This window comes from Maylandia zebra, linkage group LG13 (assembly GCF_041146795.1).
Source record: "Maylandia zebra isolate NMK-2024a linkage group LG13, Mzebra_GT3a, whole genome shotgun sequence".
Lineage (NCBI taxonomy): Eukaryota > Metazoa > Chordata > Actinopteri > Cichliformes > Cichlidae > Maylandia > Maylandia zebra.
Genome location: NC_135179.1, coordinates 24,015,238 through 24,040,982, shown reverse-complemented (window position 1 = coordinate 24,040,982; position 25,745 = coordinate 24,015,238). Strand labels below are relative to the sequence as shown.

Here is a 25,745-nt window from a genome sequence, read left to right as displayed (position 1 = left end):
GTGTTTTTTGGTTGACTCTGCAGAATTTTGAAAGGCCAAGCTGCCACATTCTTTTCAGAAGAGAAGAGGCTTGCTCCTGGCAACCCTTACAAACAACCAATACTTGCCCTGCTGTTTTCTAATCATACTGTCAGGAACGCTAACATTTAACATGCTAACTGAGGCCTGTAGAGCCTGACATAAAGCTTCTTTGGCAGTTTCTCTCTCTGACCCTGGGGTGAATTTGTTGAGACATCCAATTCTGGGAAGATTGACAGCTTTACACAACATGCCTCATTCACACCCACTCATGCGAACACTTTTTTTTCCTTACACCTAAGTGTTTTCTATCTAGCAGTCACACACATTCACAGTATGATGAATGGATTGGAGAGCAATTTTGGATACTGTGGCATGCAAACGAGAGCACGCAGGGATCGAACCACCAAACTTCTAATTAGCAGATAACCTGCGCTGCTTCTTGAGCCACAGCCATCCCATGTTTTCGACTTGTGAATAGCTTTTCTTACTGTAGAATGATTAACTAGAAATTTCTTGGGAAAGGCCTATAATATATTCCCATCAATCTGGGATATATTAAATCCCAGGTTGGGCAACAATTGCTTCTTTAAACTAATTTCTGATGTCGTTCCTATTGTGGCACTGTGTGCACATCTGAATGCTCCAGACCAGCAAACTGCCCAAACCTCTGCTTTCACAGAGATGCTCACACTTGCTGATGACCGTTTGATTAGCAGCACCTACTTCTCCTTTTAATTCCTGTAGAAGGAGCAGGAGTGCACTTAATTTTTTTTCCAACAGTACGTCTGTATTTTGACAAAATAAATAATGGCATAGAATAATATGTCCTGTTTTGTAATTCATCTGAGGTTTATTTAAACAATTTTCAGATTTTCTGAGGATCAGATGACTTATTATGTCCGTGACAAAACCTCAGAGGTTCTTTTTCACTATGACTTCATGAGGTTTGTTTTCAATGAATAAAAACTGAAAAGTGAAGTTTTAACACACTGCAATAAAAAGGCACTTTAGGTTCTCTTCATTTTCTTTATTTTATTAAAAATTGCCCAAAAAATACCGATTAATTATCTGAACATTATTAGTGATAGGCTTCTTGAATATGCATATGTACAAACAGGGCATAAGAATGATAAAATCATAAATACTCTTCCAACAAAACTGCAATATTAGAAGCGAGCACTGTTAGAAAATAAAGATTAACATGAGTTGCTTTTATTCCTGATAAGAAGCAGATTTGGGATCTGCCGTCACTCTTTACAAAGATAAACAAGCTTACTTTTCACACAAGTCCACATCCGTGTTGTTGCTTTGCCTTTCACCTCCACTTTTTGGTTGCATGTAAAAATCATCTCAGCACCTTAGTCTCTTAGGAACCCAAACAATGTTCCTACGATCAAATCTCTCCTATTAGGAAGATTAAAATGCACCAACTCTAATACAGTATTTTCTCTTTACAGAGAATTGTAAAAAGCACCGCGCTATTAGGTTTATGAAGGTTTTTAAGCCATAAGATGAAGTGCTAGGCATGCTTTAAATCTATATTTCTCTGCAAGCACCATACCCCAGAAAGACAGTCTTACAGTATGTTTATTTCCCACTAAGTCACCCTTCAAAAAGGCACTACAAGTCACACAAAAAGCGCTACACTAATGTTAATGAATAATGTACTAATGCCCAGTTTTAAACATAACATTAGGCCTGACAAGCAGTGGAAATGGTCTTTTAATATCCTTTTATGCCTTTTATAAGTTTGAGGTCACAATTTTAGATTATTAAATATTTACTTAACATGGAGAACTCGCTAATTGAAGCGTTTGTTGTGCAGCTTTTTTCTCGTTTGACAAAGGTTTCATGCTAAAGGAGATAAAGCGCCATCTAGGAGGAAATATCACAACCTGGCAACCCAAATGCTGGCTTGTTCTTTCCAGCTTGGCTCGCTGTCTGTGCTTGCCCACTTGCTACTTTTGCATGTAGTATGCATACAACTGGGGCGTCGCACTTCACATGTTTTCAACCGTCTTGCTGTACTTGCACGTAGATGGATTAAAATGTACCCTGAAGCCATGCTTGCTTGCAAACAGATTTCTTGCATACCAAGTATGAAAGATTAGGCGTTCTGTAAAGCATTAGTAAATTTTCTAGCATTAATAAGACAAGTAGCAATTTATAAAGCCTTTATAATGGGTGACTTACTGGTGCTATTCCAACTGTTAAAAACTTGTCTCCAGACAGAAAACAACTGGCACCACACCACAGCTGTGATGTCAGTTTGTCACACTGCGTGCCAATCCTTTAACATTAGCACCATCTGAGTATTTGGGATAAAAATTATTTTTCATGTATTTTTGCCCCCACCTACATTCAAACCCCTCCCTCTTCAAATATGGGGCACTGCAGCCAATCTAGCACTGCCATCTGGGCGACAGAGTAAATTTACCAGCAGTGCTCTGTTACTAAAGCCTCGGATCCGGACAGGCCTCTCGGCACGTACGTCCTCAGTTTCTGGGCTGAGAGTTGAACTCCTGGCAGATGTTGTGGATGATCTTGGGTACAAATTTGTAGAGGTTGTCAAACTCATCCACGAAGAAGGAGTGCTCCTTGTCGGGGTCTGTGGCGATGTACTCCAGCTCATCCTGGGCTGCCCAGGCGATGCCGATGGAGTAAGCAATCACACCTAGATGAGAAGGGAGAGCAGATTACACACACACTGTTTTTCACATCAGACAGTAATTGACACCAAACTGTCGACTGACACACAACAGAGAAAACAACTGTTTGCATCACTGATCCTTAACTTCAGCCTTATTTTTCAGATTCTGTTACAGATGATGTCTGACCTTGGCGATGGACCGCCAGTGCCGGGGCCCTGACATCATCATAAGAGCGTCCATCCGTGATGACAATCATGATCTTGCGTTTGTTGGGTTTGGATTTGCTGAAAAGCTGCTCTGCCGCGTAGGTGATGGCAGCACCGGTGCTGGTCCCGCCGCTCCAGTAGTTGATGCGCTTGATGGCGTTCAGCAGCTCGGCTTTGTTGTTGTACTGGCCGAAGGCAAACTCCAGCCTCTGCTCGTAGGTGTACTGCACAGCGCCGACCCGCGTGTCCGTGTCTGAGATCTCGAACTCCCGCGTGATGTTGGCCACAAACTGCAGCACCGTGCGGAAGTTGCCCGTCCCCACGCTGCTGGAGCCGTCTATGACAAAGGCGATGTCGTTGGCGTTGAGGCAGGTTTTGCTGCACACCAGGCGGTCTGTGTCGCACACTCTCTTCACCAGGGGTTGCACGGCTTTCCTCAGGGCAAACCAGCTGTTCACAGGAAGCGAGAAGAAACCGTTCGTCCGGCACACGGCCTGCGGGACAAAACAACACACCGTGCTTTAAACTGCTTTGATTTCTATCACGAAGCACAGGCACACTTCTGAGACGGCGTGTGTCACCTACCTTGTCAACAAAGTTGGCCTCGACAAGGTTCTGCTTCTCATTGTCGTCGGGACCCTCGATGGTGACGAAGAAGATGTTGATGCCGGACTCGCGTGCGAGTCGAGACGCCTCTTCCACCTTGTCTGTGGGCCAACCGTCCACTAGTATCACAGCCACGTTTGGAGCTCCTCCTCGGTTTCCATTGGCATCACTGAAGTAGTGCTTGTTGATGTAGTGGAGGGCTTTTCCTGTCAAGACACCAGGGGGCAACGGGGAGATTCTTAATGGTTTTATTGTATATGCAAGTCTGGGACAGAAAGCTGAGGAGTATAAAAACAGTCATTTCATCACAAAGCTTAAACTCATCCTTTATGTGAATAATAGGCTAGAATATAAAATGACACAAAATTGACTTTTATACAGAAAATACTGAATGCCATATAAAAACTTTACATAGTAAAGTACATATATTTTGCTTCTCTATGGGATGCATAGCTCAAACTGTGCATAATCACAAAAATGTGGATACCTATCATTTAGTCTATTACAGTCTCGTCGGTGGTCTTAACAATGGCTCTGCTGAAGACTAGAAAGTTTTACAGCCACTCACACTGTTATATGATTAGAGAGCACTTCTGGGCAAATGCAAACAACACTATTTGGATCGGGATGCAAAATTTAGCAAGTCATAAAGGCACATGTGGCAGTGGATGCATGCTGACGCACCAACCAAAGCAGAAAAACCGCAAATGCTCTCTGAAAGCTGCCCCTTAACTGGGCTGCTAAAACCGAGCCCATTTTGGTCAGAGCAGAGGAAAAACACGGCCTACAGGATCAGGACTGTAATTTTGCTAACACTGTCTCGCAGCAAATTTAGATTTAATTCTATACTTGCATGTGAAAATGTGCCTGGCTAGTAAACCATGCGATAATTGCACCCCTTTCCCTTTCACACTTGTGTTTGTAGGCATGTGCTGTGTAGGCTGGCAGCTGACGCAGAGGGTCGCTTACCCACATTGGAGAGGCCTCCTTTCTGCACAATCTTATCTATGGCTGCTTTCAGCTCTCTGGAGCTGGAGTGAGTCTTCAGACTGATCTCTGTCACAGGGTCATCTCTTCGAGACAAGACAACCAGCAGTTTCACTATTTTTTGTCATCCAAAGTACAAGATAACACAAAAAGAACAAAGAGGTTACCCGTATTGGATGATGCCCATCATGGGGCCTGCCACACCCGCATTGATGGTCTGAGCCACCTCAGTTAGGAAGTCTTTCTGGATCTTAAAACGCCGCTTTCCAATGCTCCAGCTCCCATCCATCAGAAAGGCCAGATCCACCTTACAATCTGTTACACAAATTCATGTTATTAGATCCAAATATCATGAGGTAGCTACAACTATACACTCAGAACGGCCTTAATTCTTCATGATACAGATTCAAGAAGGAGCTAGAAATATTCCAGACATTTCGGTCCTTATTGACACGGCAGCATCACACAGTTGCTGCACATCCATGATGTGAATCTCCTGCACCAACACATCTCAAAGCTGCTTTATTGGATTGACATATGGTGACTGTGGAGGCCATTTGAGTACAGTGAACTCACTGTCATGTTCATGTTAGAGCTTTGTGACACTGTGTGTTATGTTGTGTGTTAGAGGATGAGTACACTGTGGTCATAAAAGGACAGACATGGTAAGCAACAACACTCAGGTAGACTGTTGTGTTTAAGTGATTGCTAGTTGGTACTAAGTGCCCCTCACCACCACCACCACTATTACACCACCAGCAGCCTGATCTTCTGACATGTAGCGGGATGGATCCATGCTTTCATATCCTGTATACCAAATACAGCTCTGCTATCTAAATGTCAGGAAGAAATCAGCAGTTTTCCCATCTTCTATTATCCAATTTTGGTGAGCTTGTGCAAATTATAGCCTCCGTTTTCTTGCTCTGAGCCTACAGGAGTGGCACCTGGTGTGGTCTTCTGCTGTTGTAGCCCATCTGCTTCAAGGTTTGAGTCTTTGTGCATTTAGGCTGCCTTCTTGTCAGTTCAAAGCAGTCTCGCCATTCTCTTCTGACCTCTGACATAAACAAGACATTTTCCCCCAGAGAACCACTGCTCACTCGATATTTTCTCTCTTTTGTACCATTCTCTGTAAACCTCAGAGAAGATTGTGTAGGAAAATCTCAGTAGATCATCTGAAACACTCAGACCAGCCCATCTGATGCCAAAATCCATGCAATGTTTAAAATCACTCTCTCCCATTCTGATGTTCGGTCTGATCAGTTTAGCAGGTGGTCTTGCCCTTATCTTCATGCCTAGATGCACTGAATTGCTGCTGTGTGATTGGCTGATTTAATCTTTATAGTAATGAGCAGCTAAGCAGGTGTTTCTATCGAAGCAGTGGATCAAGAGTACGGGAGTTGCGGGAGTACGGGGTGTCTGGCCCATTGCTACGGGCCATTCGATCCCTATACAACCGTTGCAGGAGCTTGGTTCGCATTGCCGGCAATAAGTCGGACTCGTTCCCGGTGGGTGATGGGCTCCGCCAGGGCTGCCCTTTGTCTCCGGTTCTGTTCATAATTTTTATGGACAGGATTTCTAGGCGCAGCCAAGTGGCGGAGGGCTTTCGCTTTGGTGGCCTCAGAATCTCATCTCTGATTTTTGCGGATGATGTGGTTCTGTTGGCTTCATCAGGTGAGGGCCTCCAGCTCGCACTGGAATGGTTCGCAGCCGAGTGTGAAGCAGCGGGAATGAGGATCAGCACCTCCAAATCTGAGGCCATGGTTCTCAGCCGGAAAAGGGTGGAGTGCCCTCTCCGGGTCGGGGATGAGTTCCTGCCCCAAGTGGAGGAGTTCAAGTATCTCGGGGTCTTGTTCGCGAATGATGGGAGAAGGGAGCCGGAGATTGACAGACGGATTGGGGCTGCAGCTGCTGTAATGCGGACGCTGCACCGGTCCGTCGTGGTGAAGAGGGAGCTGAGTGTAAAAGCGAAGCTCTCAATTTACCGGTCGATCTACGTCCCTACCCTCACCTATGGCCACGAGCTGTGGGTAGTGACCGAAAGAACGAGATCGCGGATACAAGCGGCGGAAATGAGCTTCCTCCGAAGGGTGGCTGGTCTCTCCCTTAGAGATAGGGTGAGAAGTTCGGCCATCCGGGAGGGGCTCAGAGTAGAGCCGCTGCTGCTCCACATCGAAAGGAGTCAGCTGAGGTGGTTCGGGCATCTGACAAGGATGCCCCCTGGGCGCCTCCTGGGCGAGGTGTTCCAGGCATGTCCCACCGGGAGGAGGCCCCGGGGCAGACCCAGGACACGCTGGAGAGATTATATCTCTCGGCTGGCCTGGGAACGCCTTGATATTCCCCCGGATAAGCTGGAGGAGGTGGCTGGGGAGAGGGAGGTCTGGGCCTCTTTGCTTAGGCTGCTGCCCCCGCGACCCGGCCTCGGATAAGCGGTTGAAAATGGATGGATGGACAGTGGATCAAGAGACTTTATGCAATGTTGAAAATAGATTATCAGCGCTCAGCTCAGCAGTTCTGTGCTGTGACTGGCTGCTTAGATCTTTGCATTAATATGCACTTGGACACGTGTACCTAACAAAGTGGCCACTTAGTTTATACAGAAAATGCAACTGAAAGTGTGGGCTGTATTTTCAACTATCTGCCCCAAAGGACACCCAAATTTAGCACCACAACTGTAAGGCCAAATTAAACAAGCTCTGGATTTTATGGATAGGAGACTTCACAAATGTATAAAATTGATGCATTTACATGTATTTAAGTTGGGGTTAGGGTTTTATGGGGTTTTATGAGGAAAGATGTCTCTTTAACATGTGTGTTATCCCTCAATAATACAAACACACAGAGTGCATACAGTGAAAAACACAAACACTTCTCGCTACAGTTTTGTTGAAGCTCTTCCAACAAAACTGCAATATTAGAAGCGAGCACTGTTAGAAAATAAAGATTAACATGAGTTGCTTTTATTCCTGATAAGAAGCAGATTTGGGATCTGCCGTCACTCTTTACAAAGATAAACAAGCTTACTTTTCACACAAGTCCACATCCGTGTTGTTGCTTTGCCTTTCACCTCCACTTTTTGGTTGCATGTAAAAATCATCTCAGCACCTTAGTCTCTTAGGAACCCAAACAATGTTCCTACGATCAAATCTCTCCTATTAGGAAGATTAAAATGCACCAACTCTAATACAGTATTTTCTCTTTACAGAGAATTGTAAAAAGCACCGCGCTATTAGGTTTATGAAGGTTTTTAAGCCATAAGATGAAGTGCTAGGCATGCTTTAAATCTATATTTCTCTGCAAGCACCATACCCCAGAAAGACAGTCTTACAGTATGTTTATTTCCCACTAAGTCACCCTTCAAAAAGGCACTACAAGTCACACAAAAAGCGCTACACTAATGTTAATGAATAATGTACTAATGCCCAGTTTTAAACATAACATTAGGCCTGACAAGCAGTGGAAATGGTCTTTTAATATCCTTTTATGCCTTTTATAAGTTTGAGGTCACAATTTTAGATTATTAAATATTTGCTTAACATGGAGAACTCGCTAATTGAAGCGTTTGTTGTGCAGCTTTTTTCTCGTTTGACAAAGGTTTCATGCTAAAGGAGATAAAGCGCCATCTAGGAGGAAATATCACAACCTGGCAACCCAAATGCTGGCTTGTTCTTTCCAGCTTGGCTCGCTGTCTGTGCTTGCCCACTTGCTACTTTTGCATGTAGTATGCATACAACTGGGGCGTCGCACTTCACATGTTTTCAACCGTCTTGCTGTACTTGCACGTAGATGGATTAAAATGTACCCTGAAGCCATGCTTGCTTGCAAACAGATTTCTTGCATACCAAGTATGAAAGATTAGGCGTTCTGTAAAGCATTAGTAAATTTTCTAGCATTAATAAGACAGTATGGGGACCATACCTGGGTTTCCCTGTGACACAGGCTCAGGAGCTTTGCGGAGAGGTTCTTGCTCCCTCACACTGAAGCCTGGAAATCAAGAAACAAAGGGAACATTTTAGCTAATAAACAAATGTTCTATATTCTTTTATTCCAGGAAAGAAGAAATGTGACAAAAAAATAATTGAGTGCATAACTAAACCCGTCCTTTTTAGTCCAATAATATTTATAAGATCCAAGGCAATGCATTCATGCTTTGTAATGGAGTGAGAGCACATGTCTGCTTTTGTAGAATAAACCCGGTAGTTTGTTTGGTAAAAATTTCCAGCTGCCCATTTTCTGGAGTCGCCAAATGTTGGCCAGTATTTGTTGTGGCAAATATTGAGCCAAACAGCAACCGATTTTACCCTCAAACAACCACACCATTCGACTCCTTCAATTACAGGCTGAGCAGAAATCCAGATGCTCTTCCGTGGATGGCGTCACAGTGGTTTGTATTTACAGTGAGAACTCGGGATTTACTGGCAAAGCGACTGTTTTACCTAATTCATAAGGTGGCGCTTCTGGATTCCAGGCGTCCACCGACTCCACTGCACAGATGACATCACACAAGCTCAGCGTTAGCGCGCTTTTATCGCAGAGCAGCAGGTAACAATTTCACAACACTCAACACAAATCCCATATAGAAAACAGCAGAAGTCAGAAACATCTTTTAACTTGAGCTAATGACATATCTTATGTATTTTTATTATTTAGTTTCAATATACAGCACTTTGTGTCACTTTCTGTTTTTTAAAGTAGGGCTGTTCGATATAACGATATATATCGGATGACGATATAAAAACGTCTATCGTTTCATTTTACGCTATCGTTTGTTTCGTGGTGTCGCAAAATAAACTGTTTACGGCAATATTTTTTCATTTGATGGTCACTGTAGTAGCTATATTAATTTCTTAAAGTTCTCTCTTTCTCTTATATTTAATATAACCACACTACAGACGGACAAGCGCCTGTTTGTGGTTAGCAACAAAGACGGTAACACAGTCGCGTGTCCGCTTGTTTATGTACCACGTAAACCTTTCACAATAAAGCTCAAGATCCTGTTGAGACTTTTCAAAATAAACTGAATTACGTGAAAGAGCAGACTATTTACGGATGAGAAGTAAAAAAGAGCCGTCAGGTGCTAAAAAATAAACCTTAGACTCAAACGTTAGAACAGGCTTTTCCCCGCAGCACCCTGTGTAATAAATACTCACAAAGAAAACGGCCGCCTTTACAACTTATGTCTAAAAATGTATCGTTTCATGCATCTGTTAAAACACTCGACTCCAGCTACATGACGCGCAGCTGGAAACACTTCACGCAAGTCGAGCTGCCCGAGATTCACAGAATTTACAGAAAATGTTACATTTTTGTGATTTATATCGTTATCAGACGATAGAATTCTTATATCGGGATATGAGATTTTGGTCATATCGCACAGCCCTATTTTAAAGTGGTTTTTTTTAAAGATAGATGGATGGATACATGTCTTTCTGGATGCAAACAGCTGCAGTCATACTAACCCCTCCTCACCTTTAGTGTTGGCCGTATCCATTATTTTACGATCCGAGTCAGCAGGTCGCTGCACTGAAAGTAAATTGTCAGTGATGGTGAACCATGACACACAAGACAAAACCACACCATAGCATTACAGCCTGTCCTTACTGGCGCCATGTTTCATTTGGTTGGATGTGTGGTGCTATTTTTGTGGTACACCCTGAAAATGGCTAAGCCACTCGGTTTCCCAAACCATATCCCTCTGGATTCGGATGCTCGGCTGTGTCTTCAAACAGACGGAACCAGGGCAGTAATCTTTTTGCACGCCCTTTTGTGTTTTGTCACTGGGCCGTATTGTAAGTGTATTTTTAGTGTGAAAGAAAACAAATAAAATGTGTTCGTTCTTCAAAGCATTTCAATGAAAAGTTCAACATTTTTGTGAAATATGCTGCGCTCTGCATACAAAGCTACTTCCGTACATGTAAAAACAGCTTTTACATGATCCCAACCCACTCATTTAACAACATCAAACCGGAAGGCTTGTTAGTTCCCAAAAATGAAATAAAAGGAAAACACTTACGGTATTGTCCAAGGTTATAATACCAGCGCTCATATTCTGAGATATCAGGCCTGTAATCCCGAGCTAGAGGAGGATGTTTTGAGACCCGTTAGTATGGACAGAACTTCAGAGGGAGAAGCACACATTTTCATGGTTGTGATTGGTTGGTATGTTCTCCCCAACCGATCCCAGACCAGTGAAAACAATGGCTTTATGCAGAATTATCACCTCACATTATTTCGCTCTCACATGCACAATAAACCTGCCCTGCTCTCTTCTCTTTTGCACTTCAAAGAGTCTCCCATATGGCAGGCAGATGGCATGTAAACATAATGTCCCGAGAGACACATTGCATGTACTTACACATGGAGTCAATTTCAACACATACATGGTCAGCAGATACCAAACTGTATCAGTCACATGAGCATGCTGCGTTAGCACATGCAACACAAATGCATACAATGTGTAGTAGCCTGCAGTAAAGAGGCCAATAAAGACAGAAAGAAAGCCGACTTACCTGTAACCTCAGGTGTGCCGGTCTCACTCCAAGCGTATCCTGAGTCTGGAGCTGCATAACTTACATCTGAATGTACAGCAGAGAAGGTGGAGGCATGAGCAGAAAAAAGAGCTACATACAAGCTGCTCAGAATAATTATCTTCTCATTAGCTAATTAGAGTGAACATTTGCAGCCTTAATTCTACCCCATGTGGGCACCCCAGATCTGACAGTTAGTTGATCGAGGTCATTCAACTGAAACTCTGATGTGCAAGTTTCATTGAATGCAACTACATTGTATAAGTAAGAGAAGCATCAGGTGATGTAACAGCTTTACATAAGCTTCGACTGCATTTAAAAGAGCACAGAACACTGCTGGATGACAGTCTGCACCATGATGAGTAACAGCAACCTGTTCCTGCACCAACAGGTGCTCCTGGTAATGATACAAATGGCTTCTGCATGTAAAATTTGTCTCAATAAATCAATAAAGGTGTGTTAATAGGGCATCTGCACTGAGTTATTGGTCATGACATTATTGCATAAAGCCATTTTACTCTTGCTTAATGTCAATGTTTCTGGAAAACTCTGATCTCTGGGCTCTATCAGGTTTTATCTTTATATCATACACTGTTTTTACTCATGATGAAATATTGCAGGTGGACCATCCCGTATACGGTCAGGTGACATTTATGGCACTGGAAAAATTTCCTCTATGCAGTAAATGTCCATATTATTACCATTATTATTATCACAACATATTTTAAAGTCCTGATCTGCTATAAAACAACCAGTGAGTAGATCTGTCAGATAAATGAAGCAGAGTAAAAAGTACATTTCCCTTTGTCATAGTAAAAGTGTCATAAAATGAATATACTCAAAGTAAAAGTGTCTTGGAATTAAGTAAAGTATGTTACTCTCCAACACATTTAATTGGTTTTTAAGTCTGAATAGAATTGTTTGTAGGTCCATGCAACATACAAGTAAACATGCTGTTCCCTGTATTCAGTGTACTCTTTAAGGTTAAAACTGTATTAGTTTTTAAGGAAAGGAAAAACTTGCCTACTTGAAAAACAATGGATGGCTAAACATATCTTTATGCATAAAATGTAACTCATGTTTAAGAAGTCAAAAAGGTAAATTTATAGGTGTGAGCCTATCTACATCAAATAATTAGTGACATTACTTGTAATAAAACTACGGATGATTTGATTTTCATTATTCTAACAGTATGATTTGGCAAAGTGAACCACCAGAAATATAACAGCTTTCATGTTTTTGCAGTTTTTCTATAAATCATCACCTCTAAAATCGTTTTAACCTAATGTGATCATTTTAAAAATTCATTATACGTAAAGGTTTTCATAGCAGCCAGTGGATTCATGTGCTTCATAGATTTTTCAGGTTTTATTAACATTTTTTTAAAGAGATCTTTAAAGGATGGAGTTGCTTGATTACTTTGAACACTAACCAGTGTTTAGTCAGTTTAGAAAATATTTATGATTTCCACATGTAGCCTGATCTATCTGTTTGCCTTTGTGCTTGGTACCTGCTGGTCGGCGAGCTCCAGGGAACCAATCGGGATGAGGAAAAGAGGGGAGTGGCCAATCCCTTCTGGGTAAAGCTGTACGGAGGGGTGAGAAGATTAGAAAGCTGCATTCAGGACAAGCATCGGGGAGGCGCATACTTGTGACTCCACAAACCACTTTATTTGTGGAGGTTGGACAAGATGTTTAGCCTTGAGTCAGACAGTAAACATGAAGGAGCCACTCAGACACAGACTGAGTGACCAAAGCCTGCTTTAGGAAAGTTTAGCAATTTTTCTTTCTTCCTTAAGGGAAAAGAGAAAAAGGAAGATAAAAAAATGTTTGGATCTTCTGCATTCACACAAGGTTTCTACTTAGAGAGCAGCTAACAACACTGATCAGGTTAACTAGCCTCATAAGGTTAATTGAAATAGGCTTCATTGCCAGAATCCCTTACAGAGGAGCAAAACCATAACAGTGCATTTCATCTGTTTATACTGACTGAGCCATGACAACACACTTCAGCTAACCCCTCTCTGTGGTGGATGGGCAGCTTACACAAACACACAGACTGGGCTTTGAGGTTCCCATCCAGTGGCAGCCAGTAAGCAGGGCCTTTGTTGACCAGGACGGGCTGGGAGAGCCCAGCATGCCGTCCAGTGAAGCGTGGGAGTATTATTCTAAAGTTGGTGTCAAACTAGGGTCAGTGTAGATAGTAGGACGCAGAGATTAGGCTAATCTGGTGCTGGTCAAAGGCCCAGCGCTATACAGCAGACAGCAGTGTTATTTTTTTCTAATGAAGCAGGTGCTTTATAAGGATTGAGTTTAACTCTCTAGATCATAGCCACCTCAGCGATCACCACGGGCAGACGGTCACCACGGGCCCGGGGGTCACTCAGTCTCACTTTGGGTATTGTATGGTATGCCTGAAGCATTACTAACATGTCTGCATGAGACTTGTTGGAAGAGGCCCATTGGACAGAATGGATCTTTGTGGGTGTGAAAGCCGACACATACAAGGCTCAGCTGGATCAAAACTTTTTCACTTGTGTGACCGATAAATTCAAACATCTGTTTGAAGCAGCGGGGTGGCAAAGCGACTGCGGAGAAAATCCTTCAGCTCATAAATCATAGTCCGAAATGTCAAAGTCAGCAAGCATCTACCTTTCAAGTGTGTCCTTGAGAAAGACAGTGAATCCCTGCCGTCTCCAGGGGGTCTGCTGTGAGGCCGATCCTCACCTCTGACCTCTTCCAGCTCAAAGAATTTCCCCTCAGGGATTCAATAAATTTAAAAATTGCATTATTCTCACCAAATGCCCAACTTAACACCTCTTTTCTGCATTGATCAACATCTCAGTGGGTTTAGGTTTGACCTCAGATCATCAAACCTTATGATCAGACATCATTTAAACTGGACTTTAGGAAAATGTGTATAATTTTAGGGATCCATGGTTTTGCATTCCTCGGAAGAAAAACAGAAGCACATTGCTCAGTGAGCCAAACCTCGCCTGGTTTGAATGGCAAAGAGCTTTCTATTCTTGACAAGCTACTCAGCGGACCCAGGTCCTGCAGTACTGTGGACTGGATCAGACGTCTCTCTGGGAGCAGCACAAGGCCACTTGGTGCTACTGCTTTCATCTCTCCCTCCCTTTCTCAAAGTATTTACAAGGGAGGGGAAGACCCCAGACCAGATGGGATCTGTCATACATTGTTATTACTGTACTGACAGAGCACATTTCTCATCCTGGTCTTAGTTCAAACTGAAAGTTATTCTGGACTTTGTGAAAATATGGCATAAATATGGCATGGCAGTGATATTATATCATCTCTCACCTTTAAGGTATATAAACTTCATTCTTTACTGCTGGGTACGGTGAAAGTTGAGCATCTTTGATTTCCACACCTCTTTTAAAGAAAGCAGGCTCATGCATTGAACCATAGCGTCCCACAGACGGTAAACATTAGTGCTGCTTTATAAAACATTTCAAACAGGGTTTTACTTCCATAGTTCTTCCCCTGTTTGATCTGACCTGTATATGTACTACGTCAGTGCATGAGCACTTTGTGGACTACCACTCTGGATCTGGAGATACTTACCAGGGTTGGACTGGCTCATGGTTGGAGTTCGCTCAGGCTGGGCAGGCTGAACCCTGTTAAAACCTATTTGTAGCAATGAGAAACAGGCAGAACGAGAGAGAGAGGAAAAGGAAGGGGGAAAAGGGGAAAGAAGAGTGCTTCAGTTCTGGGGCTTCATCTACAAATACAGCCCAGCTGCTTTGCTTTGAGTGAAGCTGAAGCTTGCCCACAGCATGATATCGAAAACAATAAGATATATGCTGGGTGTAACTATTCCTCGTTTGCCTCTTTTCATGTTGGAAAATGAAAATATGAGTAAGAGGATGTGCCTGAGGGCAGAGAACAGCAGTTATGGTGAAAGGAATGTTAGCTGAGATGCTTGATAGAGCGGATTAGTGGTGACCCTGGGGTGAAGATCACAGGAGCTTATGAGTGTCAACACCAGGGTCAAACTTACACCATTCATACTTCTCCTGGATTCTTTTTCCAACAAAGACATCAGTAACCCCTGTTTCTCTTGACCCCAGCCCCACCAGCTCCATCAAGCCTACCTGTTTGTAGCTCTGTACATGTGTCTATGTGGGTGCTAATGACAAGGCTGACCTGCACCAACTGGTGAGGATGGCTGCCTCCGGACAGGCGACCCTGGCTCTTGTTTGTGTATACCTGAGACCACAATGAAGAAAGAAACATATAACAAGAAAGCATGAATATAATAAAATGACACCACATTTGTATGTTATTCATGATATGATAGGTTTGTAACGCATCCCCTCAGGGCATCTATCATCTTCGGAGTTACCTGGTTTTGGTTTGGTTTTATTAGTTTATCTTACTAATGTTAGTTTAGAAAAGAGGCCTGAATCTTATGCCCCACTCTGTGGTTGGTTCAGGGTCCCCCTTTTCCCTTTTCTGTGTAGTCCATCTTTGCAAATAATTTTATTTCCACTAGTGCTGTTAAAATGACGTTAATGCCATAACCGCATTAACGTGGCAAATCGCTAACGGAGATTTGCCGCGTTAATGCAGTTATGTCATTTTAACGAGATTAACGCTGACAGCACTAATTTCCACAAAACATTTGCTGACCTGCATCAGTCTTGTGCCATCTTATTCGGCAGGCTCCTCTGAGCCATCAGTTTACAGCTTGTAAAATATTTGGGGGCTCAGTCAGGATAGCCAGTGGATTTTGCCAATAAACACAAGGTGAAATTAATATGAAGCGAGTAAACATATTAAACAAGAGTCCTTTAAATCTACTAAATAGTTTCCAACACAATATACTTTGAATATAGTAGCAGTTCAAATAGTTCATTACTTGAACAGGACAGCAGAATCCGGTCTGGATGTTGTTAGAAAATTATTGAAAACATATGTGGAAACAGGAAACAGGAAAAAACAAAGTAAAGGAAGACAGAGGAAATGTGGATGTAGGTAGAATAAGATAGAAGACATCAAAATTAAAAATCTGTTTACCTGCACTGGCACGTTGTGGAACTCTATGTGAATAGGAACCTCCTCTGAATACTTTGAAGAAATGCCATGGTTTAGTTACATTTGAATTGCTTGCTTGAAAGACTTTCCATGAGCTGCACACTGAGTGAGAGTGTTCACATACCTTGGCTGGGACTCTTTCTTTGACCACTCTGTGACTGTCCTAACACAATATGACACAATGTGGGCAAATTTAGACATAAATCTATGTTTACATGTAAGTTACCAAAAAGATTAGTGAACTGTTTATTATTTTGAATGGACTATAACCCAGTAGCCCCAGTCATAACATTCCTGTTTTAAGTTTTCTACTTAAAACAAGTTAGCTGATCTGAACTTCACTACACAAGTTTGCCACTGACAGTGACAAACTTGGTTTGAATGCATGACCACTGATGGCTTCAAGAGACAATATTTATGTGAATATTTATTCCTGCGTACCTTAAAGCAGCTTTAAGCAACACCACCAGAAACCCTCACACCACAAAGACAAATATTGTCAGTCCCTCTTTGCTTCCTTTTACTTACTTGAATTTGAAGCTGCCGCATGGGCAAGGTATGGGTGAATGCTGCCTGGATGGAAGAAAGACAAATGGAGTGCCGATATGGAGTGAAGAGAGATAATGTTACAGAAAATGAAAGGGAGAGAAATAGCTGGAAGGTTGTCTGGCACATAGCCCATGTAATTTGCACACATACCTTATGATACTGTAGCATTGTCTACTCACTATCGCTGTATTTCTATCCAAAACGGGGCAGATGACTCAGTGATTACTGTCTGATAATCTTTTCATTTAATGAGAGTGATGAAAGGTCTGCTGATCATATATGCTGTTAGTAACTGAACAGCATCATATTAACTTCATCGCAGAGCAGATATAATTTGTCTTAATTGCAGTTGTCGCTTGCAATTACCATCTGCAATCATCCAACTTTATTAGTCAGCTGCACACTAATGAATGCTTGTTCTGGTATTTGTAGTTACTGCTAATGTTATTAGTTAATGTCAACTTGGCAGCGCACAAACGATTTCACTCTTGGTACAGAAGTCATTTAAGTGTTTGCTTCATTCACCTGCTTCCCTCACTTTATGTACAACGGGTCGAGCCTTGGTAGTAGGGGGTGGAGGTGTAGTGGTGGAAGCAGTGGTGGGAGTCGGTGTGGTGGTAGTGGTCGTGGTTGGTTCAGGAGTTGTTGTGGTGGGTTCAGGTGCTGTTGATGTTGGAGGAAGCATCGTGGTCTCCTTTTGATCTGAAAGAAAACAGACAAAGGCAGTGGTGCACGATGAAGATGGATAGAGAGGAAGAAGGTCTACAGTAACTTCTGTGTTGTAATGCATTCTTAACATTCTTCACCAGCCTGCAGCACTCAGCCTGAGCAAAGCTCATCATGCCAAAGTCAAGCGCCGGGATGTCTATCTACTAACCTTTTGTCCCCAGAAAGCATTGATCTGGTGCCAACAGATGCTTTGATACCAGGGTTAACACTGAGCAAGACTTGGTTGGAAAGCAAAAGTTCTACATGCTTTATTTTAATATCATTTTGGTAGTTAAATAGTATTTAAATGTAAACACAATTACCAGATAATTTATGCTATGCACCACTATTAGATAACAATAAAGATGAAAATATCTATCTTTAGAAATTTAGTACCTTCACTGCTTGTTTGAGAATCTTTTAAGTTCTCATGTTAAATTGTTCTGACCAGCCATCTATCGCACATGGTGATACACTATATTGCCAGAAGTATTAACTGACCCATCCAAATCATTGAACTCAGGCATTTCAATCACCTCAATGGCTACAGGTATATAAAATCCAGCACCTAAGTATGCAGACTTGTTCTACAACCATTTGTAAAAGAACAGGTCGCTCTCAGGAGCTCAATGACTCGAGCATGGTCCTGTGATAGGATCACACCTGTGCAACAAGTCCACTCATGAACTAAATATTTCACAGTCAGCTGTTAGTAGAATTATAACAAAGTAGAGGTGATTGGAAATTACAGCAACTGAGCCAAGCAGTAGTAGGCCGTGTAGCATCACAGAGCGGAGTCAATGGATGCTGAGGCGTATAGCGCGCAGAGGCCGCCAACTTTCTGCAGAGTCAGTTGTTACAGACCTCCAAACGTCACGTGGCCTTCAGATTAGCTCAAGAACAGTTTGTAGAGAGCCTTATATAATTGGTTTCCATGGCCAAGCAGCTGCATCCAAGTCTTCTATCACCATGTACAATGCAAAGCGTTGGTGAAAAGCATCCTGCCACTGTCAGCGGAGTTGTGCTCTCTGGAGTGACGAGTCACGCTTCTCCATGTGGCAATCCAATGGATGAGTCTGGGTTAGGCCAAGTGTAAAGTTTGGTGGGGGGGAATTTTGGTGTGGGGTTGTTTTTCAGGAGTTGGACTCGACCCCCTTAGTTCCAGTGACAGGAACTCTTAGTAGAACTTGACTGGCCTGCACAGAGTCCTGAAAACCTTTGGGATGAATTAGAGCGAAGACTGTGAGCCACACCTTCTCCTCACCATCAGTGTCTAACCTTAAAGATGAGCTTCTGGAAGAATGTTCAAAAACTCCCGTAAACACACTCCTAAACCTTATGGAAAGCCTTCCCAGAAAGCTTGAAGCTGTTATAGCTGCAAAGGGTAGACTGACATCATACTAAACCCTATGAATTAAGAATGGGGTGTCACTCAAGTTCATATGTGTGTGAAGGCAGACAAGTGAATACTTTTGGTAATATAGTGTATGAACCTTTGAAGTTTACCCAAAAAACATTTAAGTTTCCTTTAATAAAATTATCAGAAAAAAATGCATGGTACCAATCCTTTTTTTCTGGTACTCTATATCTGAAACTCTCTCAGCTCATGCACTGAAAACATGAATTCACATAAAAACTTGCTATGAGGGTAAAAATAACCTCCTCTCACTTGTTTTCACATAGGTCGGTCTTGAAGGGACGTAATCCAGAGTAGATGGGTAGATGACTCCCTTCTTAGGCTTGCCCACTGAAACACAACAAAGTTGGCATTTAGCTGGAGAGTGACTTCTAAAGAACTGTATTTAACCTTGTTGACTTTATACCCGAGACAACGAATGATTCCCTCCATTTAGGCAGAGACAGAGAGCGCACGCCGTTGGAGTTGCTGCCTTTGTAGACATTCTGTCCAGCCATCTTCCTCACTATCACCTTTCCTCCTGAGTTGGTGATTACGCCACTGTGGAAACCAATTTTTTACTGTTAAATGATAGTTTTGATTTCACCCATTCATTTTTTTTAAGAGTCATCACTCCAATGCTAACCTGTGGATGGCTGCATTGCAGATGCTGGAGATGGAGGCAAACACTCCTGTCCCATAGACTTGCTGTCTGGTTTCCCTACAGCGTGGGGGACATTTTACTATGAACTCTGGGAGATTGACCTTTCCTGCTCTGACATCGCACTCTACAGCTGGAATCACTGTCAATGAAAGAAGAAAAGGAAGACAGGATCATAATGTTTTTAGATTTCATTTCCAGACAGTTTTGCTTCTTTCATAACATTTACTTACATTTTATTGATTAATCAAGAATAAAATTGTCCCTTGAAAGTATTTGTTGATTATACTTCAACATGTAATTCAGACCGTTAACATATATAGAGTAAGAAGCTGTAGAAACAAACGTTTGGCGTAAAAACCCACATTTTTAAGCCAACTTCAGCCCAATTTTAACCTCAGCTGCTATACACACAGCTTTTTGCCTGCAAACCAATGCAGTCATACAATATTCTTTAATATTATGGGTTTATTTTTGCTTGTTTAGTGACCCCTAACTGAAGCAGGACACTGAGGCTTGTTCGGCAACGATGCCTACCTTGCTTTGGTTTCTTATTCTTTGGTTCGTTAGGCTTGGCCCAGCATTGGTACGACAGGAGGAGCGCTGAGGGTGAGGCAGAGGGAGTTTCATGTAACAGCAGACAAATGATCATAATCATCAGTATGTTTACTGTACACACAAGACCTCAATGACAGAGGAGACTGCTGTTTGATGGTGTTAATGTGCAGAAAGCCTGATGGAGATATTATAGTAGTCAACCTTGATGTATTTGAAAACAGTATAGCCTGCAGACACAGAAATGGGTTGCTCACCAAGGCAGATGGCAGTGAGTGATGCTCTGATCATGATGGACAGTGATGTTTCAGCACGTTAGTCAGACGTTCTTGTATAACCTTTGCAAGGGCAGAAGGAGAAGAAGGAAGTCAAACTGAAACTTTACGTTTACCTGCTGAAAGCAACTTTGGACCTTTCACTCAACAGGCCTGAGAATGACAAATGCTGTGTCTGCTAAGAACAAAGCAGAGAAAATGCATGCTACTGAGGCACACCCTCTCAAACATTTTTGATAAACAGCAGGCCGATTATGGAGTGGCACTACACAAACAGCTGAGTATCTCATCTACTGCCTGTAAAGTCAAGGTGGCCAGATGAACATTGCACGGTCTCAGTCAACTCAGACACTTTACATTAGTTAAAGTCAGTATTTCTTTCTAGTTTCTCCAGTTGGAAAAGTCTCAAGATTTACAGCAAACATCTGCGCACAGTCAAAAAAAACTGCATGTAAAAGTCCGTGGAGGCAGACTCTATTAGAGAGCGCACACGGACATAATTTAATGCGATAGGAATGGGGGGATATGTTCAGTCAGATGGCTTTGTTTGACAGCCGCAACCACATCAAGCTGGATCTTTGTCTGGAACACTGTCTGTTTACAGTAAGAAGAAAATTTCTTTCAGTGTCTGTCATTCTGTCCAAAGTAAAGACATAAGTTGAAGCCTGCGTTAACAAGATCAGATGAGGACCGCCAAGCAAGGTGATATTCTGCACTTTGCGTGTCAGCTGTAAAGTAAAGATCGCACTGGTGGTAACTACAACAACAAGGTCTAAAATAAAATGGACCACCACTGAGATTCTTTAGGATGCACAACATTCTAGTTCATGCAGTGTACAAGAGCTTTGGGACAGCACTACATATTGAAGTCTCCCTCTTAACAAAGGAATAATGTACCTCTTAACAGGGGTGGCACCATGTCTGACCTCTGAAAGCAGGGTCAAAACTATGTTATTTAAAGTGAAGTGCTGCATATTAGCAGAACTTTACTATTACATGAGAACGTGTTTAAAAATACACCTGACTCTGGTTGATGATTGCTACTACCTCAGGTCACGTACTGAGGTATCATTGACAACATGTCAAACTGTGGCCACACTGAGCACACAGGTTCGCAGAGCATTTCTGAAAAGACCCTTTTTCAGTGGTGTCATTTTTCACATGAAATAGTGTGTAAACACATGTGTTAGCCATGACATTTAATAATGAGCCTCTGTACCTGAATATAACAGAACCTTCTTTAATGTCATTAGGAACGCCTGTGTTTACCTATTCCACGTGAAAAATGGCTTCTGTGAGAAAGAAGACTTTGGCTTCGGTGGTATTCCTGTGAGTAGAGAACCGGGGAAATAAACTCTGGCTTTCTTCCTTTTCATGGTAATGGGCTTGTTTGATTAAAGATTTTTTTATAACCACATTTTAATTATTGCTACAAGATCAGTTTGATACATGGGAAAGTTATCTGCTATTAGAGGTTAGACATGAAAATTGATGAAGCCTGAACTAGCTACTGGTTAACGTAGCATAGCTTAACATGTGTGTGTGTTAACTCAGAACCACAGAACTTAGTCAGGCTGGTTTTTTAACTATCCTAAAGTGATAGCAAAGTTTCAGAGTCTTTAAACCTTATTTTCTTGTTATCACTGGACTTAATTTGGGTTTTGTTTAGCTAGCTAAGTCCATCTCTTTCTAGTGGTTATGCTAAGCTAACTGGTTGTTGACTCAAGCCTTATATTTACCAGCAAAAACCCACCCTATAGGCAGTTTTTGCCAGCCCTGGGGTGGTTTTTCAAATTCTTCATTCCTTCTTTAGTATAACTTGAACAAAATTCTGCCACAGATACAAATTTTGGTGATCTTTAGGTTATGTATGTTTAATGTGCCATGTGAAACAAATACAAACAGAGAACACAATTTTACACTCACAGGGGGATGAATACAAAAATCAAAAGTATTGGGATTTATACAAAATGTTTTTTTAAAACATAAATTATTAAAGATTGCTATATGTGTGACAATGTTTGTGCAAAGCTTTGTTGAGGCTGGCCCACCTCTTAAGGATTAAATAGGATACATACAGACTTATATGCCCATATATGCTCTGATCATAAAAGTAAGATAATTATATCGGCATAGAAAGCTTTCAGTCATATGACATGCGATTTCAACTTCATATCAAAAAAGACAAAGTGTGAATATAAGGCTTTCCCCCCCTTTTTCCAGAGACAAAAACAGCAAGAATAAGAGATAGCTTATACTCAAAATAAGCAGAATATAATATGTTTGATCATCTAATTATGCAGAAAACTGCTGTTACTAAATTATATGAATATACAGGCAACCTGCCCTTACCCATTTCCCTTCCAGCTTCAGTCCAAATTATTGTTGGATGTTGACTATGCTGCAGTAAAGTGATATCAATGTTTTAATCTCAGTCCTACAAAAAGAGAAAACATTTTCCCAGAATGCTAAAATATTTCTTACAGACTCAAGAGTGAATTATCAACTGCTTCAGCACCATCCTATGCTGCATTTCCATCACATGTTTAAAGAAAGATGTGCTTGTCAGGCAAACTTAGGTATGCTGTGTAAATATCCTTGTAACAGTCTTGGAGTACTAAGATACCGCAAGCCATTCTCTTCCATAGCTCTCTATTAACTCTCTACAAAGGTTGCGGCACAAAACAGTGTAGCTTGTTGAATAAAAACTAAGATCACCAAATCTTTCCTTAGTGCATTCATGAGCACTGACATGGTTTTTCCACAGTGCTGTGCTTTGACAGGTAGGCAGATCACTGATGCACAGTTGGGACTACAATTTTTCCTCCCGAGTGAAGAAAAACGAAGCTGGAAACAAGCTGGGACAGATATGTGCATCTACAGTGCAGGAGTCAGATCTGCAGTAAGAGGAGAGGTGAGTAAGTGCGCTTTCATAAATGAAGTGAACTGCTGATCAAACAGATCAGGTGTAAGGCAGCAATCTCCCAATTTTACAAATTTAGAGCGACAAATTAAAAAAACAATCAAACAAAGCAAAAACGTAATTTAGTGTCTATGCTTCACTGAGAAAAAGGATGACATCATAGTGGAAAAAATGAATGACAAACAAAAATGATGATAATTTGGAATTTGTGTTCTTAGTGTGAGCGTCTAAATGCCTCCTTTTCATGGCAATGAAATGGTGGGCAAATGATATCCTTTGACAAACACTTAGGGGAGTTTCCTGTACAGTAGATAGTGAATCCTCAGAGACTTGCAGAGACACAGTCTTGCATGCTGACATGCACATGCACACACACGCAAACACACTCTCTACTAAAGAAGCTAAAATAAACAAAGATTTGGGATAACTTATCACATGCTCAGATAGCTTTGGAGAATGCTTATTTAAGGACTTTCAGACATTTAGCATCGAGACAAATCACAAACACATTGTCCTACATACTGCTGAAGTGCCCTATAGTTTGCGTTCGCCTAAACTTTAGATAAAACATGTGTAATTTAAATAGCCTAGCTTTGCCTCTGAGGTTGCATCAGCTATATTCTCGGTGTTCATTGGGATCTCCAGCATCTAATTTCAGCTGGGTGGGGATACAAATCAAACAAACCATTGACATGGTAACAAGTATGAAAAAAGCTACAGAAAGACCAAAGTGATTTTCACAGCCACTACAAAGGCTCTGTGCATGAGCCTTAGTCACTTTGTAGAAAGCAAAGCAGCTCAGACAGCTCACATAGTTTAAGGCATTAAAGTCCATTTCAACTAACACTGTCACTACAATGTGGATTACCTGCACCGAACAGTCTTCACCAAGATTACACAGTGCCGAGCTGTTTTGCACGAAACCAGCTAATCTGATGTTGCTAGTGAAATTAAAAAAAATTCAGCTGCTGTGAAAACTTTCACAATGCATAAAGCAGGAAAAAAAAATCACATTTTGCAGGAGCAGCACAGGTATACAGTGGATGTAATGTAAACAGTGGCTGTCTGTGGGTACTTCAAAGACCAGCACATAATAGGTTTTGGAAGCATAGGTACAGACCACAAACACTTATAACTGGTGCATCTGAGTCTTCAGAGTGCTTTTTTTGAACTGAAAGCACACAGTTGTTGTTTTTTTCCTCTAATGCAGCTTCTGCCAAGTAAAAGGTACTTCTGCATTTCAGCAGTGCCACATTTCTAGGCTGGAGTGACCTGTGCAAATGCAACAAGGGTACACACTAAAGGGGACTGAGGCTTATTTAAATATCACGACCAGCTGAGAACTTGCTTTCACCAAGTTCCTGGGTGATTGCATGCCCAGAGCGAGAAAGTATTTACACGCACACCCGTGCCAGGCAGTGTTAAATCCCACCCTTCACAGGTGTCAGAATTGTACTGTAAGCATGCTGGATGTGCCAAGTGTTGTAGTAACAAGCCAACTAAGGAACCATAAGAGAGAGATCAAAATCAGACACCAAGGAAAGCCAACATGTCTCTACAAGGTCATTTCTGTAGCCTTTTGGGCTGTGCTGCTGCTGCTGACTATTTGTTTATCCAGCACAGCACAGGCTGAATTACTTTAATTCTTGGCACTGGCTTCAGTGCAAGCCAGAGCCTGTTTATGTTCTGCTGCTGGACATACTGTATAGAGACCACCTGCCCTTAATCAGTATGTTTCAAACCAAACAGAACAGAAAGACACAACACATAAGAAGATAACGTACAAGAAAGTAATTCAATAGCTGAAAAATTCTTGCAGCTGCAATAATTTAAAGCTCTGGCAGAATGATTCCTTTCAGGATAAAAGCTTGGGTAACTTAGATCCTTGTGTTTTATTTTATTTAAAAAGAAAAAATAAAGAACTTTAAAAAAATAATTTAAGCAGCACTAGGTTTATTCAAGCAACTTGTTAATGCAACTTTCTCATGAAATAACATGAAAATCAAAAATCGAATCAAATCAAATAACATGCGATGTTGATTTAAAATCCCCGACAGAAAAAATAGGACTAAAACGCGTTGGAAGCCAATTACGCGCGTCGTTTAAATAATTCCTATGTGGAGCTGCTTGTTAGCTCTGCGTTCAAAATTCCCATCCTCTCTGAGTAATGATGTGTGCTTACCTGATTAGGTATAATAATCCTCCGAGGTTTAAAGGGGTGATTCCCAGCGCAGGTTTCCTGGATCCTTACTCTTTCATTGAAAAGCAGTTTAACGCGTGTGCGAGCGCTCTTCCACCTGGAGTTTTTCTCCTGCCTGAGCGCAGCGCTCATTAAAAGTGGAGAACGGGACGGGGGCGAAGTTTCTCCTATTTGCCCGTCCCACTTCAGGCTTGCAGCTCTTCACCCAAGCAGAAGAAGTAACCCGGGGCCATCGAGACAGCGCGCAGACAAGTGTTTTCTCTCTCTCTCTCTGAATCAAATGACGCACTGCCTTAGTAAGCCCACTGAGGGAAAAAACAAACTATGATTCTGACTATATGTTCTAAAACTCATTCATCCCGATTACCTGGCTGACAAATGAACCACCTAAGATGAGTGTGTCATCTCTCACCAGAGCAATCATTC

General features: G+C 41.9%; 1 protein-coding gene across 5 annotated transcripts; it reads right to left on the bottom strand.

Moving 5' to 3' along the window:
- Positions 1-1,033: 1,033 nt before the first annotated feature.
- vit (vitrin) lies at positions 1,034-25,527 on the bottom strand. 5 transcript variants are annotated; one of them, XM_024804637.2, is made up of 23 exons: positions 25,302-25,527; positions 20,179-20,259; positions 19,904-19,969; positions 19,352-19,508; positions 19,133-19,266; positions 18,979-19,056; positions 17,127-17,303; positions 16,581-16,625; positions 16,177-16,215; positions 16,035-16,085; positions 15,162-15,224; positions 14,580-14,642; positions 12,506-12,580; positions 10,978-11,043; positions 10,482-10,544; positions 9,938-9,991; positions 8,905-8,952; positions 8,387-8,452; positions 4,639-4,786; positions 4,454-4,557; positions 3,464-3,690; positions 2,859-3,372; positions 1,034-2,695 (listed from the first exon to the last, which is right to left on the bottom strand). In XM_024804637.2, the coding sequence occupies exons 2-23, from the start codon at positions 20,210-20,212 to the stop codon at positions 2,517-2,519; spliced, it is 2,451 nt and encodes an 816-aa protein (XP_024660405.1). In that variant the 5' UTR covers positions 20,213-20,259; positions 25,302-25,527; the 3' UTR covers positions 1,034-2,516. The 5 variants fall into 5 exon arrangements, with proteins under 5 accessions (XP_024660405.1, XP_024660406.1, XP_004559815.2 ...); XM_024804638.2 differs by lacking the exon at positions 10,482-10,544; XM_004559758.6 differs by lacking the exons at positions 16,035-16,085; positions 16,177-16,215; positions 16,581-16,625 and having other exon boundaries at positions 25,302-25,526.
- Between the last annotated feature and the right edge of the window lie 218 nt (positions 25,528-25,745).

What these genes read in the sequence shown, in the direction of transcription:
- vit (XM_024804637.2), bottom strand. Translation starts at nt 20,212, where the DNA reads ATGATCAGAGCATCACTCACTGCCATCTGCCTTG. An exon ending in ACTCACTGCCATCTGCCTTG is followed by an intron (nt 19,970 to 20,178) that starts GTGAGCAACCCA and finishes CCTCACCCTCAG; the next exon opens with CGCTCCTCCTGTCGTACCAA. An exon ending in ACTGGCGGTCCATCGCCAAG is followed by an intron (nt 2,696 to 2,858) that starts GTCAGACATCAT and finishes CTTCTCATCTAG; the next exon opens with GTGTGATTGCTTACTCCATC.